Here is an 18547-nt window from a genome sequence, read left to right as displayed (position 1 = left end):
AAACACTTTAATTTTGTAAGTCAAATTACATGCAACAATCAAGCCTGGTGAAGTAATATTTGTTGGTAAACTTGGAGATAATGCTTGTCAAAATGTTCAGCAAAAACATTTTTTTTAAATATAGTAATTGTTTTTGTATAAAGTCTGGTTCACTTTAATGTTAATTGATACAACAGTGATTGTGGAAACAACTCAAATCAAGGTTGATTGAATCCGGACAGGACGAGTGGGGGATGGAGAGAGCTGTGTCAAACAGCCAAAAAATACATGAAGAAGACCGGAAGTAGAATCATTCTACTTTTGACAATAAGAGTTGAGACATTTTGTACATTTAGAATTTCTCATTGGTAAGTAATACGTGAATTGAAATTGTACAGATGTAAAATATTCATGTATATAAGCAGACTACATATTATGGTATCACTGCCTTCATGATTGTCAGTGTTACAAACTGTAACATATCAATTGAAATGCTCCACAACGAAGTGTCACATTGAAATAGCTAATTTCAAGCTACATTGTAAAAGAAAATGTATATTTTGTGACAAAATCTACAGAACAGTAATTCCATAGGAAATAACTCAAGAAAAGTATGCTGTCCGTCTTATTTTGAAAATAGCAACAGGAACTGATCAAATCCACACCCGCCATCTTGACAGACACGTAATCGAAGGAGGCAGGGAGTAACGGGAGCTGGAGTCAGTGTGAAAATTAAATTAAACGCAGGAAAACGCCGCCGAGCAGAAAAATACGACGTTTAAAACAGGTCAGTGTTCAACCAACGTGTGTGTTTCTTCGTTTGTGTGACTTTGTGTGACTGTTGGCGATAGTTTCCCCGCGTTTTTAAGACAAGAACATCATCGGGAGAAGTGTTTGGAGAAGAAGAGGCGTTGGACTACTGGGCGGTGGACGGGACTCTTACTGCTGCTGCTGCTGCTGCTGCTAGTTTCCAGCATGTTTGTGTTCACGTTAGCTAAAGCAGCTACACTTTACAAACAAACCGAAACATACTCAAACTAAGGTACTTAAATCTTATTGTCATAGATGGGAAAACTAGCTTGTAGTTAGGAGCTGAGGATATGAAATAACACTGACATAGAAACCACAAAAAAAGCATTATCACTTAATAAAAACAATATATATTAAACCAACCGTTTAAATACCAAAAAAGTGAGACTTTACTAAGCAAATAAGGGACAGTTTAAATATTAAATTAATATTTAAACAACAACAACAAGAGTTTAAGTGGACTTTAAGCAGTGTTATATACTAAATCACGTTACTGCACTATACTGCGCACTAGAAATGCAAACAACAAAACAAACAACATCTTAAGTATTAGTGACTAAATACTTGGTGCTGAAAATATGCTATCATTCTAAAACAAATACCCGAAAAGCTTGTCCAAGTGCAGTTTAAGTAGGGCCATTGCACTAAATGCTATAATAAAAATAAGACAATTTAAAGAGCCCAAATCCACATATTTATTGCACTAAAATACATTAAAGTGGACATTAAGTACAGTAGTAGCAGCAGCAGCAGATGGATTTTCACAGCCAAAAATATCTATGAAAACAAACATTCGAGTTAAATACTCAAGTAAAACTCTGCGTCAACTCGTCTTTTATAGCAGCATGAAAACTGGCAGAATCAAAGCCCAACATTCACTGCATAGTTTGCTGTGAAGCAGATTTAGAGAACATCCTGTGTTCAGCCTCACACTGGTTCACTGCTCAGGATGATAAAAGGCCGATTGTCCCAAATCTGACCCTCAGCCCACAAGTGGAAAACACTTTGTAGCATATTGCAGGGCCATTGAACAATAATAATATGGTTTCTTTATAATCTCTCGTGGCACAATGATCCTTTTGTCTACTTTAATCTCTCTGTGTTCTTCAGCTGAATGGATGGTTTCATTTGGGGTACATTTGCTCACTCCTTATTAAAAACCTCCAAAGCAGTGGAGTGTTGATATTAGGGCAGCAACCAAAAACTATTGCCATTATTGATTCATCTGTTGTTCATTGTCTCATTTAATTGATAATTTGGTCCATTAAACATTAGAAAATCAGAGAATAGTTGGTAACATTTTCACTTGCCATAACTGTAACTGTAAATAACTGTAAATATGTTGCACCAAATCTCACAATTAATCCCTTTTGTCGTTGTGTCTGTTTCCCTCTCTCTGTCTAAAGCTGAGATCATCTGTGTCCAACGCCTGGACTCTGGTCGAGTGCTGAAAGGGCAGAAGGATCTCAAAGACGGGGATGAAGCTGATCTCCACTCCCCTCTGGACCTCCTGATTCATCCATTTAGCTCAAACAATTGCAACTTGAAGATTTCTCTCTGGAAAGTAATCTTCCAGATATATTGTGAGAACGTTAATACTAATCTCCTCTGAGAAAACATGGCCAACATGTGTCCTTACGGCCGCTTCACCCACGCTGTGGTGAGGGGCATCCCGGAGACCTTTGGGGAGTCTGTGGGAGACGCTCACGAGAACGGGCAGGTCTCAGTGGAACTGGCCAAAGCTCAGCGTCAGTACGGTTGTCTGACTGGAGCCCTGAGGCAGAAAGTGGGCCTGCAGCTCATCGTGATCCCCCCCGACCCTGAGCTGCCGGAGAGCTGGAGGATAGAGGATGTGGCTGTGATCCAGGGAGACACGGCGCTCATCACCAGGCCCTTCAAGCAGCAGAGGCGCAGCGAGGTAACACAGTGGAGGAGAACACAGCCTTTAGTGACCCACTTCTTCACCTCTAATCCTCTGATTATGCACTTTATCTGTTAGATAAAGGTGTAGTCTGTATAATCCATTTTATTTCAGCTCATATCACAGACACATATTTGAATTTTTATAAAAGTTACATGACTGATTTTAACAAACACATCCTTATTGTTCTGTCTGGTATGTTCAGTTTCCTTTTTGGAATGTGAACGTTTGAGTAAATTCAGTTTATTATTTTCATGACATCCATGTCCTCTTTTTCCCTTTGTCCTGGTTGTCAGAGGTTTTGTTAGGACTCAATTTTAGAGATCTGTATGGCTGCAACTAAGGATTATTTTCTCAATGAATTGTTTTGTGATAACGATCTTTTTGTTGTATGGAGCAAAGAAAACAGGAACTATTCACAGTTTCAGTTATTTAGGACACTGATTAACTATCAAAATAATCCTTGAGATGTGTACTGTCCAAACAAGTCAGGCAAAGTATTCAGGGACTGGCGTTGTGAATTCTGGATTTTGTTTAAAAGTGTGTGAAACGTGAAAAGTATTTATTTCACAACAAATGGCTATTTGACAAAATAGTTTGCCTGTTAAATGGAGGCTTATAATAATTTGGAGAAAACCTGGACCTCACTTGTTGGACTTCGCCTGGTTGTTTATAGCATGACACACACTCACTTTTAATGTGATATAAATATTTTTTTTAGTTTGCATGTATTTGTATAAATATGTAAAGTCAAATCAATTGCACTTAATTGCCCCCAGCCACAGAACAATACACAGAGGCAACAAACAACACAATACGTCAAATTTACAGAATACATATACAGAATAGAAGGCTGGATATTGCACCTGCACTAAAACACATACAAACATGAAGTCTGTTAAAATGCAGGAAGGGTTTAAAAATGTACGCACGAAATATAGTGTTTATTACTAATTCATATAGTATAGTTGTTAACTCCCAAGTTTTACAAAATATTATATTTGACTCAGTAGTTGAACTTCTCTAAAGGAATACAAGTTAGCATAGGTGAAGAATAAACCTTTAATACATCATTGTGAAACAATTATTAAGGATAGAAATAAGATAATGAAATCTGAAAATATTACACCTTTACAGGTCTGTAAAACTCTTGAAATGACTTTGAAGAATTGCCATTTTGTTCGAATCATCAGAGACATAAGCAAATTCAGGGTGTGAAGGGGACAAACAAACATTTTAACATATTAAATATCTAAATAGTGTTGATCTTAGGTTATTTGGTTTTATTTTGAAGGTTTTTTTGGAGGATTAGGGTTAAATGTGCACTTAATGAGCAAATAGTCATTTAGTGGACATTTGCACATCAGTTCTATGAAGAAAAACAGTCCAACAGTTTTATTTGTTTAATTCAAGTTTGTTATCACCACAATTAGTGCTTCACTTTGAATATGGAAGTGCAAATTAATACTAGACACTTTTGTGATTTTACACTGGTTCAGTATGAACAATACAACTATAATTGATGCACTTGAATAATTCAAGGATTGGTGGGAGGGGGCCCCAAATCAAAATCAGCTTAGGGCCCACAAAGGTTTTTGCCGACCCTGCTTATCATAAACAAAAAAATGATCCACTAAAAAAAAAAAATCAAGATTCTGTAGGTTAAAGAGTTTGTTTTAATAGTTTGTTTGGGTCAGGGTTTAAGTCAGACTCTCCCCTCCATCTTTGCAGGCAGAGGCAGTGAGGAGAGTGATGTCAGAGCTGAACTTGACCGTGTTGGAGATGGGGACAGAGGAGGGAGACTGTGGAGGAGCCACACTGGAGGGCAGCGACGTTCTCTTCACAGGGAGAGAGTTCTTCGTCGGCATCTCCTCCCACACCAACCGCAGAGGAGCCGAGGTGCTGGCAGACACTTTCATGGTGAGAGACGCCAGTGAATCTGAAGTCTCTGTGTTCGTGAATGAGCGATTGAATAACACGTGGATCAAACAAATGCTCGACAACAATAATAATCAATAAAATGTGATATTGTGCGGCCAGTGCAACAAAGACGGTCACGGAGCCAAGAGCCCTGCTGCCAAAGAGAGCAGGTGGCCATTTGCTGCAATGCATTTAGGGAATTATATTGTGTAAACAGTGATGAATGAGTTTCTTCCATCGGTCAAATAATGGAGTCCACACAGTGGAGCCCGCTGGCTCCACATGACCCACTCATTATTATTGATCCCCTCATGTCTCATAAGTGCTTACATTTTTTAACACACTCACTCTTCATCCACACACACACACTCATCATGTGTCTTTGATGAGTGTTGTGTCATGAATCGTTGTAAGTGGACGATATCACGGTCAGGCAGAGGAGGAAGCCGAGCAGATCAGGTTTCAAGAGTTGCTTCTTGAGCTTTTCACAGACGCCACTTGATTTTCATTTATGAACAGCCAGTGTGCGCGACGTTAAAGTGTTTTTATATTCAAATTATTATCGATTGATGTTTGTACAGTCTGTGTTTTTGTTGCCGAGGATTAAACGTCACATAAGCTTTTACAGTGGCCAGACGTTGTGCTCAGTCACAGTGGTAGCAAATCAATTTAATAACAACGCTGACCTCATTCTCCAGGCTCAGGTGTTGAGCATGAATTGAATTTCCTCTGTTTATTTGACAGGGACAGATTGAGTATACAGAGTAGTGCTGTGGTCATCAAGTCCAGGACTCATGACCCAGACTCTGGAGTTGAAATTTAGTTATAGGCCGGTTTTACCGAGTATTTGTGAAATCATATTGCTGTATACTCACACAAACAGCTCTGGCACCTGTTACCATGTAGTGGACTGACATTTTTTTATGCTAATGCGCAAAAAACGTTCATGAATTACAGAGAGTGGGGCAAAACCCGGCTATAAACAATGAGCGCGAGTTGACCGGGTAACAAACATCGCACACACACAACAGCTGTTACCCGACTCCGCCTCCATGTCTGTTTATATTCTGAAGTCGCATTAAATTGCACAAGTTTCTGTGAGATCCCAAATCCTGGAATCTCCCCCCTGAAAGTGTGTGGTCCTGCGTCTGAGACTGGAATTGTCCAATCTGTGCTTTCTCAGGATTAAAACATTGAAATATGAGTGAGGTCCAGAAAATGAAAGAATCAAGACTCACTTCTATTTTGACCTGAAGAAAAAAAAACACTAATTGACAGACTACTGAACTTGTGCTAATTTCCGCTAAAAGAGAGGAGTCTGCTGTGATTGAAAATCCAGATGAGGGAATCATTATTGTGTGAATTAAACCTTTTAACTTCCAACTGTTCAGGACTTTGCCGTGTCCACCGTCCCCGTCTGTGGTGGAGCTCGACTGAAAAACATCTGCTCCATGGGAGGTCCAGACACCATCATCATCAGCAACACTGACGGGGCCAAGAAAACTCTCCGGGTATATATGCATACGACTGGTTATATTGTTCGTGTGTGAAATTTAGAAACATTTATATCACTGTCTAACTCTCAGACGTCATTCTCAATAGTGAGGTATTATGGTAAACAGGAACTGAACAAGTTTTTATAATGTTGGTGTCCTGTGTGATGATAGATGTGGTCTGCTGTAGTGTGTGTGTGTGTGTGTGTGTCTGCTTTGTAGTAACACATGTTTGTCCTCAGATGATGGAACAGCTGACTGATCACCACTATGAAATCCTGACCGTCCCTGAAGAGGCGGCCGCAAACTGCATCTACATCAAAGGTCCATCCAAACGCGACTTCCTGCTCCACAGGCCGACAGAGGAGAGTCCTGAGAGCGTCTCTGTGAGTCGACTCTAACACGCTCAGCTTTGTTACTACTATTACTGTGGTTTAAATCATATGTTGCTAAATGAACCAAATCATATAATAGAGTCTATTTTTCCACACAAGCTCATGATTATTCCCATATTCATAATAAAAAATAAAAAAACATGACAGCAGCATACCAACGTCACTGCTCTCAGTGCCACAGGCTGAGAACAAGCTTTCATTTTGCACAGTGAATTCTTATTTTACTGAAAAACCTCACGTGGATTAGTGTCTCCTGTGTTTCTGTGTTTGAAATTCTTGAATGTGCTTGGATTTGAATGTTTTCAAAGTTTGAAAAGTGCTTGAAATGTGGATTTAGTGTTTGAAAATTGCAACAGTATCTCTGTCACAACAGATACCTTCATTAGGTAGAGAAATTGAAATAACTTGTAAAAAGAAAAGTGTGAGCAAACCCCACTTGTTTTGTAAATTAACTGAAAGAAATGTTCAATATTTATTTACATTTACCACACATAAAAAGTTGAATTGCTTGAAAGTGCATGAATATGACAAAAACTTTCCTCCCCAAAAATATTTTTGAGGCAGATGTGAAGCTATAAATGTAGTGATATCAGTAAAATAATGTAACACTGGAAAGGTTTATGATAACAGTAACATTGTGATAAAAATAATATTCTCTTTCTGTTGTCACCATATTATTGGACAAGTATTCATAGTTTTAGATTTCACAAGTACAAAAATCACTCGGAGGAAGTGTAATTAGCAAGTAAAACAGTTTTTCCTTCCTCTTTCTTCTTTTATTAGACTCTTAACTTCTTCCTGGAAGAGTCTCCAAGTACAGTGTCTATGTCAGTGCTGTGGAGTTTGTAACTGGTTTCCCTCTACAGGTTTTCCAGAAGCTGCAGGACTACACCCTCCTGCCCACAGCCTGCAGTGAGGCATCCAAACTGGGAGCATCCCTGTCCTCACTCTGCCTCCTCATCAACAGAAAGCACACGTACTTCTGAAAACATCTCACGCTGACTTGGTAGCAGACTGAAGGAAACTCTGACACTTTCCACTCATTAAAATTCTTTGTCTATTTATTGTTAAAGGAAACACTGACATGCAGTATTTGAATGAGGGAGAATGATCCATCTGTTAAGACTTTCATTGTAGTTAACAAGCCGTTTGTAGCACAGCTGCGCCCCCTGCTGGACAAACAGTGCAGCACATTTAAGTAAAAGAAAACCATTTATAAACCACTGAATTCAGCTGTTATTTTTTATGTTTAAACTTCTATTTAACACCTGACACTGATTGGCTTGTAAAGGAAAGTTCTTTTTATATCTTCCAATACCTTCATGAGAAATCAACCTGAATGTTTTGAGCTTGTTAATTCTGTGGTACTTTAATTTACCTGTAGATTCATGACAATCACTTTAGTATCTGTAATATAACCAGTTGGGAATCACCCAATTCTTCATGTTTTGTTGGTGATGAAGCTGCTAAATACAGACTTGTTTGATTATAAGCTTTTTCTATGTATGAATTTGTAGTAGAGGTACCAATGAAACTCCACTGACCCAGAAACCCAGAGACAAGAAATTCTGTTAATTAGATATTTGTTAACTGAAATACAGAATTTCAACACATCTGATATGCAGAATTTCTAGTGCAGTTTTCTTCTATTCTTCATTACTGTAGTTGGTACATATAAATAAAACATTATATGATGCTCTAGGACTGTTTCAGTTTTCTGTACCTAATAACATGTAAGAAGTGCGGTATTCTCTGTCCAAACATTTGTGAGGTCAATTAAACTTGGAGTCAACAAGAAATTTCTTCAGATGTATTTATTGTTACAAAGAAAACACATTTTAACGGTTGGACTTGGCAACTCTCTCCAACTCGTCCTTCTTCTTGATGGCGTAAGAGTTAGATGAACCCTGTGAAGGAAAAAAATCAAAGTTAGATTGATGTTACAGTGTTTTTGACTTACTTTAAGTCTCTGATCTGTTATACAATGAGTGAATTAACCGTTACCTTAGCGGCATTGATGAGTTCATCAGCCAGACACTCGGCGATGGTCTTGATGTTCCTGAAAGCAGCTTCTCTTGCTCCTGTGCACAGCAGCCAGATGGCCTACAAATACAGAGACAGAGGTTGTGAAACAGGCGGACAGACCCTATTGCATGAAATATTATGTTGGAGTAGAATGTGTCTGAGTTTGTGATTGACTGGGCCACAGCAGACTACAGCCAACGGATAAACGGAGACATGTTGTTCTGCGAGCACTCTAGCACATCAGGACAATGGGTAGTATATCCAGATGTGACTCTAGCCTCGCTTTGTACATCAAACACTGCTTTACCAACAACTTAGACAACACAACTTCAAAAAAAAGTTAGTGTGGTCATTACCTGGTTGACTCTGCGGAGGGGTGACACGTCCACAGCCTGCCTCCTGACAGTACCAGCACGACCAATACGCGTGGAGTCCTCACGGGGTCCACTGTTGATGATGGCGTTCACCAAGACCTGAAGGGGATTCTGGGAATAGAAATTTGCAGTTTAGAATTTTTCAGTTAACACATAACACTAGAAATATGACAAAGAGCTGAACATCTACTTTGAAATGTTTTACTGACAGCAAAAATGTACTGCTTTGTTCTTCTTTTGGATCCATAAAATTATATAAAAAAAATAATTAAGCACATGACCACCAGCACATATTACCAAATTTCAACTGAAAGGACATTTTATTTTCTTGATGCAAGTAGAAAAGTTAACACATTTTTACTCTAAACATAACTTTCTCAACACAAGGATTAGATATTAAAACTTAACTGATGTGCAGCGTTCATGAATTTTATTGGAGGCAACATCCAACATAGTGATCAGGATCATCTCAAACATAGATGAAATGTTAATAGTGGGTGGTTTGTACCTCTCCAGTCAGCAGGTGGATGATTTCGAAAGCGTGCTTGACAATTCGCACAGTCATCAGCTTCTTGCCGTTGTTGCGACCGTGCATCATCATGGAGTTGGTCAAACGCTCGACGATGGGACACTGGGCCTTACGGAAACGCTTGGCTGCATATCGTCCTCCAGAGTGTGGCAGGTACTTCGCGTATTTCTCTTTCACAGCAATGTAATCCTGCAGTGACGAGAGGGTGGGTTAACATTTAGTGGTTTTCACAGGTTTCTCTTCAGCTTATTTAATTACAGTTTGCATGAAGAAATGTGTCTGAGCCTGTGATTGACTGGGCCACATCAGACTACAGCCAATGGATATAGCGCAGACGTGTTTCTATGCGAGCACTCTAGCACACCTGGACAACGGGTTTGTGTCCAAGCGTGACTCTAGCCTCGCTTTGAATGATAAACACAAATGAGCTGAAACATGCAGCGACACTTGTGCCGTTTACCTGCAGGGAGATGTCATTGATCTGGACATCATCAGTGCTCCACTTGCCAAAGAGCTTGATCTCTGGGGTCTCAGCCACAGCTGGGGCAGGTTCCCACTCAGTCACTGAAGATGTACAGGGAAGAAAACACTTGGTTACTTTCAAGACAGGGATATATCAACACCAAGGCATGTTTCACTTGTATAGCAATCAGATTTGACTCATTGCAACGTATTTAAGTTTCTAATAAGCCTGGACAACAGGAACTAAAAAAGATGCCAAGACAAAAAAAATGAAATTAATAACACTGATGCAAAGCTGCAGATAATTTATTTCAAATTTGAGGAACGTACAAAGTACTACTATACTGAAGTAGAATAATGCATGATCATTATTTATGTGGAAGATTTGTTATATTTATTTCATAATAGATTCACTGAGATAATTATACATTATACTTATTTTATCAATGTAATTTAAGCAGATCCTTCCAGTTACTTTCAACCATTTTATCATAATATGGGAATCAATTAACACTAAATACGTGTGTAGTTGTAGCTGGTTATGTTTTGTTCTTCCCGTGTCTTCATGTCATCTACGACACGAGTCAAAAATAATCATGAACACCGTTGCAGTAACCACACAGCGTTCTCATGAAACAAGATGATAATGGAATAAAGACGGATAGAGATAGATTTGTAATCTACCCAACGTCAAACTAAGCAGGTGTAATCGTCAGGTCCGGTTCGAAATTGAACAGTAAGTGAAAACATCCAGTTTCCACAGAGCAGGGCCGGAGCTGAAGCCTCATTAGCTTAAATTTGAGCCACGGTGGCTGAGAATACTGACACGAGTGAACACTGAGGATATTATTCATCAGCAAAAGGCATGGTTATATAAACATAACATGGTAGCTATAAAAGAACGTATTACCATTTAACCGTAACTTTTATTCGTAAAGCGCCATGTGACATCAATCCATCGCTGGTCTGCATGCCGCATCCACATGTGCTAAGCACCTAGCCATATGCTAACATATCGCGCTGTTGTAGTCGCGCGGCGACGATGAGAAGGTATTAAAACAGCATTTACGCAACACCTAGACATTTTTCTTGTACATCAGGGATAATGAGAGTCCACGACGTCTCGCAACACGCAGCAAAGTTATATTTGACGATATATAGACAGAGTAAAAAGTGAATTTCGCACTCACTTGTGTCCGCCGTTCTGAACGACACTCCTCACAGACGGAAAAGGGCCTCTCGCAGCGCCGCGTCCAGATATCCGGTGGACGGGTTTGATACTTCCGGTTGCAAAGCATACAGGGAAATGTAGTCTTGTTTAAAATATGCTCCATCCGGTGTTTTGATATTAGAAAAAGTGATGTTGTAGTTAGTACATATATTTCATGTTTGCAATATTTCTTACATACTGGCAATTAACATTTCCTACATTTGTGTTGAGTATTGCATATTCAATTGATATTTTGTATTTTTATTTTATTGCCTATTATAATTGTATTATTTATCTTACACTTTTCTATTTACACATAACACAATGTACTGTAGCTTCATCAAATGTCGTCTGGTTCTGAAATAAACTGCAAAACAAACATTTCATTTCAAAACACTCTTTTATTGAGGATTTAACAACATTTGACACCATTTCATTTGCAGACCAAATACTGTAAAACTGTGGGACAATGTCAAAATAGTAATTTCTTTTCAAAGTTAAAAAAGTATTCATGTCCACATTTAATGTCTGCAAGAAGACAGAACTGAGAGGACATCCCTTAAAATCCATGAAGTATCAGTCACTGTTGGCCAATTCATTTCAACAAACATATACTGTAGTATACAAATTAAAACAATACGTTAAATCTAATGTCTATAAATATGTCAAATTATCCCCTCTTTAGCATTTCCCTTCTTGACATCAGGTGTGAGAAACACTAGTTCACCTCTCAATAGATATTTAAATTGTTTTCCCTCTTCTTTGAGAAACATCTGTACCTGTACAAGAGAAAAAACACCCAACATCATTTTGTAGAAACAGTACGAAGAAATTAATCCCTTTTTCTTTTTCTTTTTTAACAAGACAAACTGACACAACTACTGGAAAGCCTGAGATATATAAATGTAATGGGAGGTAAAGAGAACCACATGTACAGTAAACACTATAAGACAGACACTGCCTCTCTCCAGTCACTCCACACCTCCATCCTCATTATTAGCACCCTGACTAAAGTTCAGTAAGTCGTAGCACTTTGGTAATGGAAATGAAATCGTGAGGAGAAATATTAAGGCTTGGTCGACTACAGCAATATAGTACAGCTCTAAAGTACTGCATGGTAATGATAAGAAAGCACAATAGCCATGATTGGATGTGCATTCTCAAAAAGGAAAACAAAAATGGAAGAACAAATATATCTATCTATACATCTATATATAAAGTACTGCATCATTAGAAGAACAGAGGCAGTGAGTCTGTGCATGTAAAGGACAGAACGTTGATCAGGCACTATCGAGTTGTGTGGCGTTTTCTGAGGTATGTGTGAGCAACCGCACACAGACACACACGAGTATACTGTACGTATGCGGACTTGGTTTATCAAAGTGATAAACTGATATTTTGTATATAAAAGGGGCCACTTCACACATTTGTTTTTAACACAGACATGTATTTTTTTTCCTATATTCAATCTCTGCTTGAAGACATTCATTGTGTCACATTTGTGTTCATGTGAAATTTTAAGAGAATGATAATGTAATACAGAATGGAAAAACTAGAAATGCTGTCTGACTGCTAAAACCTAACATAAGTGCAGAACCAAATCTAAGGACTGCTCCTTCAATGTCCGCTATGCCTTTCCTTTGCTGACTATGACAAGGTAATAAAAGGTAAACCTTTTCAAGGTTTATGAAATCCTTCATATTTGTGCTTTGTAAAAAGTCCCTCAGCAGCAAGGTGGTTTAAAATAAACTGTTAAAAGATTGACCTTTTGGGAAATGAGCTTGTTTTCTTCCTTGCAGAGAAATTGATAAGAAGGTTGATATCACTATCATGTCTGTGGGCGAGTAAGTAACTATAATATGTCGGACAGCTGGTTAGTACTGGTTAATAAATCTTTCTCTCTCATTTACACCAAAATATGCACATTTCCCAAAAGGTGGAGTTGAAAATCAAAGGAATCTAAAAAGAAAAAAGAATTCCCTTCTAAAAAGTGTGAACTTGATCAAGACAAGGGAATGTGTTGATCTACACCAGCCACTTCTCCATACACATGTGGAACACGGTCTTGTTCGAGTGCCAGAAGACGTGTTCCACACCAGGAACAGAGCAGAGGATCAGGTCACCGCGAGCCGCCAGCGTCTTCAGGCCGAAAACATCGCTCAAGTACAACTGGAATAAGAAGAAAGAGAAAGTATCAAAGGAAATATTGATTACACAACGTGTCATTTTGACACTTTTTAATTATATCATATCTAGATTCAATACACAAGTCTACTATATTCACAACTAGGGCGGAATAATAACAAAAACAACCAGAAACATTGCAGTTCTTACAATGCTACAATGTAATTGTATATTTGACCTTTTTCTTTCTTCTATGCAAACAAATAATACTGTTACTGTAAATGTTGGAAAATGGTTGATATTTTTAACTTCTTATCCTTGTAATAAACTAGAATAAGTAGTTAACGATGTGAACATGATGGTGAAAGTGATATGTAAGGATTAAACAGGGTCTACAATAACATAAATCAATAACAGTGTATCGTTTATTGATTGGCGTCTGTGGTGATTAACACTCACCTTTTGTTGCTGCATCTCAACAACAGTTTCGTTGTCGTCATAAAATCCAAACTGACTGTAAAATGTGACAGAGACATAAACGTATAAGTGTGGGCATCACATGACAGTCAGCAGATCATCCATATGCAGGGACAGCAAAATGGCAGAATGTGTGAAACTGAAAAACATAGTGGGGAAAAAACCAACGGCCTGCGGCACTTTAGCCTTTTACCACGTGTTAAGTTAATTAACCGTGTTTTCTTAAAGGCATTTTCTATTTATAACAAGCTGTGATGAAACAAACAGATTGTCATGCACAGGATAAAACTGCAACCTTCACTTCAAGTGTGACCACTGTGCTGAAATCACATGAGTAATATGTGAGAAATTACTGTGAAGTATAAATTCACATTAGGCTATTTTGACCCTTCTCAGTGCCCACAACACTTAAACACTGGACACAAATGATTTCTTGTTTCAACTGGTTTCAGTTATGTTTCATGTTATGGCAGAGTGAGTAGGGCTTTAAGTCACTCAGCTTCTCACCACTTTTCTGTTCACTCTACCAGTCACTCACACACAGACACATCTGTGCAGTCAGACTCTTTAAAAAAATGAATTTGTCTTCTCACAATCAGAAATGATGTTGGTGTGTATTTGTACACAGCCTGCAGGTGTCAGATCTGATCACGACTGACCACAGGAGACACATCAGGTTGTGGTAACACCAGGTGTGAGCAGGCTCAAAATGAACACGAGCACAAAAACATTTCAACGAGACGGAGGTCTAACTCACCTCGACTGCCAGGGAGTGATGACTCCGTCGTCTGGTCCTCCAACCAACACCAACTTATCGATCTTGAGGAAGTTTTTCTTCCACTCTGAGATTGAGAGGTAAAACAATGAATATAAACAGAATGCGCTGTAAATGATAATTACATATCCATCATAAGTAAGTATGATGGATGAACTGATGTACAAGGCCCTAATACAAGGCCCTAATAATTAATCAGCTGCTGCGTTATAAAAATCAACACACACAAACCCACTGACAAAGACTAGTTAGTTCGGAATTCTGAGTCAGCATTTCTATGAGTATTATTTTCCTCCTCTGTTGACAACTCCCAGCTAATGTTTTCTTGTTGTTTATAGTTGTAAATGCTGTATCACAGATTCCCAAATACTGTTTTCTTTATTATTATTATCATCATTTGTTCCCATTTCCATTATTGGTTGGGAGTGCTTAGTCAGTGATTCCTAGCTATCGTTTTCTTTAGGGAATTACACATGTTCTAGTTTAAATTCTAGTTGAAATATACTGACCTGTTGAATTTTGAGCGGTCCTCTCACCGTTGAGCAGAGCTAAATAATCACTGCTGTTGACATAGAGGTCTCTGTGGTGAGGATCTGGCGAAGGAAGTGAGACGACAAACACCCAGCGAGTCAAAAACACACATTTATGAAGCTTCAATAAATTGTATTTCATGGCTTAACAGGCGCATACCTAGCTGCGTGGCAACAATGTGACAAAGATATTCTTAGATTCTCACCGTTCCAGTAGTTGCAGATGGATATCCGCTGACCTATTGAGGTATAGCAGATGTGGAAGAGGTTGGACTTGACAAACTGGGGGAAGAGGTACCTTAGGTAGTCTGTGTCTGAGAGGAAATGAGAAACAAGAACTTTAGCAGTGATTATGAGTTGTGTTTGTCAAACGTATTATAAACGAGCATAGCCACTGTGAACATGATCACAAGCTCAGCTTTTGATGTCGAACCAACCTCCATACTGCCCGGCCTGCGGCGAGGACAGAGAGATAAAGGAATGGACTTTGTGATCAGGGAGAGTGGAGAGGATTCCTCTACAAACGAGCCCTCCTGTTAAAAAACAAACACAAAGAACATCAGTCTATGAGGACGGAGAAGCTCGAACATTGTTTTTGGGAGCAGTGTCTGTTTCTGTCTCTGTAGAAGAAAGTTACTGACAAACACTAAAAACATTAAGATTTTTAACAAGAAGAAATAAAAAAAACAGAGAGGGAAATTGTAAATATAAGCTAGATATATATTTAAAAGCTAGAGTTCTGCAAAGAAATATTGATATTCTGTGGAATATGGTTAAATTGGTGAATCATTTACAAAGTGCGGAGAAAGGTTTCACCCCAAGGACAGTTTTAGCTGAAGTGATATTGTAACTTTATCAAATACCAAGACTGTTGTGTTATCTCAAACCAATTTATGTTTGTTTCATCAGCACAAATACACTCTACACACTACACAGACCTTGAGAGTAGCAGATAAAGTGGACTCCCTCTGCTGCATTTTGCATTATTGGGTAAATAGCTGCCTTGAATCCCTCCACCTGCTTCCACATGGGCTGCAGGCTGGCACTTCTGTCAAACAAGTCGATGACGGTCACATTTGTTCCAGGATGAGACTGCAGGAGAGAGCAGAGCAAGCGTGTAAGTGATCAGTCGCTCGTGTTGCTTTGCAAAGTGTTGACAACAGTTAGCTGATTTCATAGATGAACAGCCTGCGATGTCAAATATTGTTGAGGATGTTTGGTTTCTAATCAATCAGGTTTTCCTTTAACTATTAACGATTCACAGAAAGTGGGAGCACAGACTGAGCAAAGACAGCAAGGTCTGAATTTCCACTTGACATTGATTTAGTTTGCAACTATCTATTACTAAGGTGGTAAAACAAAAGTGGAAGTGAATCTTGATTTAAACTCAAAAACCTCAACAAAGTCCCCACAAAATTTGCCTTTTTTGACTATATTATCACATTTTCAACTAAGCCTAACGCTTAGGAGATCTAAGAGGACAAGCAGGAAAGGGCACATTTCACTGATAAATGTTGTTAGTATGATGGAAATAAAAATCTAGTTAAGAAAATTCTGAATTCAAAACCAGAGACAGTTTGAGAATAAAAACAATATTATCACTAAAGCATAAGTGTTGTAACTTCTAAATGTGGAAGGGAATAAAGCTAGTAAAAAAAAATCCAGAAAATAGTTTTTTACCCACTGAAATAGATATGAATTGATGATGAAAATAATTATTAATCATGAGAATTTGTGAAATGTTATCAAGATAAGAGATTGATTAAAAATGTCTTAACCTGCAAACATACATTATCATTTATCTGATAGTCATATATTGTACTATTAACTATTAATGTGCTGATATAAGCTGTAAGGCCTGTATCTGTACAGTATGAGGTCAAACCCTGGTTGTGAAGTATATACATTTCTACACGCTAAACAAAAAGACAATTCCACTTTAAAATAACCGCTTACCTCATAAATGAACCGCTGTAAGTTTTTAAAATCCCCTGAGCTGTCGAACAATCCGTGCACAATAATCACCGGCTTGTATCCGACCACCGCAGCCCAGAGACACACACCGAGCAGCGGATACAACAGCCCGGCCGCCCCGCTGCTGCCACTCCTCCGCCGGCTTGTCATGGCAAAAGAGGTTACAACTACAAAAAAAACGAAAAGATTAAAATAAAAAAAAATCGCACAAAAATATAACCGTACAGGTTTGCACAGTTAAATAAAAACAAAATGGATAAACAATAAATCTATTTTTTCTTTTTTAAAGCTGATGTTTTGCTAATGTTGTGCTAACATCTTCGGTTACATTTTCCTCTACCAGCTGCGGTGCGAATGAGCTAAAGTCTGTAAAAGAAATGATGTTATTTAACTCCAACACAAACCATGAACTGCGCCTGTGCGTCTCTTTCTTAAAAGCCTGAACTAAAAGAACAAAAACATACGCTCAGCTTCTTCTGCACCTCTGCTGCTTTTGTTAGTTCCGGTTTCAAATTAAAAGCGGCGTGACGTCATACACTGCTACAGCTCGTCCAATCAGCGTCAAGTTCCCGCCTCGCGTAGTTGTTATGAAACAGTAGATCTGTGAGGGAATTCACGCCGTAAAGTTCGTACAAATCTGTCGTTTCGATGATTAATACAACGAATAAGTATTTGCAAGACCTTACATCTGTCTTTTTAAGTGACGTTGCACTTTGATCTTTCTTCAAAATGACATAAGATGCGCGTTTTCGACGGAAGAATAGTATATAAACAAGTCTTCAGGCACCTCTGTGTGGCTTTAAAAAGCTGAAGTTAAACTTATTCTGAGTCGATTAATAAGTAAACGCATTAATTCCATTTGCATTATTTAATTGGATGCAAACGTTTTACACACTAAAGTCAAGATGCTTTAACAAACTAGATATTTAAAAAACAAAAACAACACAGTGACAACCTTTACTGAAGCTCCTCCTGAATCTGGATGCACATCCACATCACCACCAAAATCTTACCCTTTCTTTCTTGGGCTATAACCTATATTTCCACAAAATGTTATCCAAATCCATCTTTTACCGTTTTGAGTTATCACAGCCAAACCATAACCTGCCACAAACAGAATGTACATCGTTTTTTTAATCCAAAGTGCTGTGCAGTAAAGGAGAACATTAAAGGACGATTTATATAGCACTTTTCTAGTTTTAATGACCACTCAAAGCTGCTTTACACTACAGCTTTGCCATTCACCCATTCACACAGCAAATGTGGGGTGAAGTGTCTTGCCCAAGGATACATCAGCATGTAGACTAGCAGAGCCGGAAATCAAACTCACAACCTTCAAGTCGAAAGCCTCGGTCTACCACTGAGCTACCGTCGCAGGATGTAGGATGGATGAGAATGTAGGACTGATCAAGTGCCTCGCTCATGACACTGGGTGATTTGTCGTAATAGTTTGTGAGAAGCAGTGTGTAAAACACAATATACAGTGACTTTCGTCATTATCGCCAGGAGGCTATGTAAACATTTGATGCAGCTTTTTTTTTCTCAGACC

The 18547-nt window shown here is 38.5% G+C and overlaps 3 protein-coding genes across 3 annotated transcripts; 1 reads left to right on the top strand and 2 right to left on the bottom strand.

Annotated features, from left to right (window-relative positions):
* Window positions 1-661: 661 nt before the first annotated feature.
* ddah2 (DDAH family member 2, ADMA-independent) lies at window positions 662-8158 on the top strand. Its single transcript, XM_083899666.1, has 6 exons — window positions 662-766; window positions 2196-2707; window positions 4442-4630; window positions 6022-6141; window positions 6366-6509; window positions 7385-8158. The coding sequence occupies exons 2-6, from the start codon at window positions 2408-2410 to the stop codon at window positions 7502-7504; spliced, it is 873 nt and encodes a 290-aa protein (XP_083755792.1). The 5' UTR covers window positions 662-766; window positions 2196-2407; the 3' UTR covers window positions 7505-8158.
* Window positions 8159-8313: 155 nt separating this feature from the next.
* Window positions 8314-11165, bottom strand: rps5 (ribosomal protein S5). Its single transcript, XM_083900230.1, has 6 exons — window positions 11099-11165; window positions 9907-10010; window positions 9426-9635; window positions 8900-9028; window positions 8523-8621; window positions 8314-8425 (listed from the first exon to the last, which is right to left on the bottom strand). Coding segments are annotated over exons 1-6 (612 nt in total). The 5' UTR covers window positions 11100-11165; the 3' UTR covers window positions 8314-8356.
* A 411-nt stretch (window positions 11166-11576) lies between these two features.
* On the bottom strand, window positions 11577-17490 carry ppt2b (palmitoyl-protein thioesterase 2b). Its single transcript, XM_083900309.1, has 9 exons — window positions 17463-17490; window positions 16981-17165; window positions 15963-16116; window positions 15462-15557; window positions 15231-15338; window positions 15004-15087; window positions 14477-14561; window positions 13702-13756; window positions 11577-13287 (listed from the first exon to the last, which is right to left on the bottom strand). The coding sequence occupies exons 2-9, from the start codon at window positions 17146-17148 to the stop codon at window positions 13144-13146; spliced, it is 894 nt and encodes a 297-aa protein (XP_083756435.1). The 5' UTR covers window positions 17149-17165; window positions 17463-17490; the 3' UTR covers window positions 11577-13143.
* Between the last annotated feature and the right edge of the window lie 1057 nt (window positions 17491-18547).

The sequence above is a fragment of the Microchirus variegatus genome, assembly GCF_963457635.1.
Source record: "Microchirus variegatus genome assembly, chromosome: 13".
Taxonomy (NCBI): Eukaryota; Metazoa; Chordata; class Actinopteri; order Pleuronectiformes; family Soleidae; genus Microchirus; species Microchirus variegatus.
The sequence above is the reverse complement of the archived record's forward strand: the minus strand, read 5'-3'. Positions and strand labels throughout refer to the sequence as shown.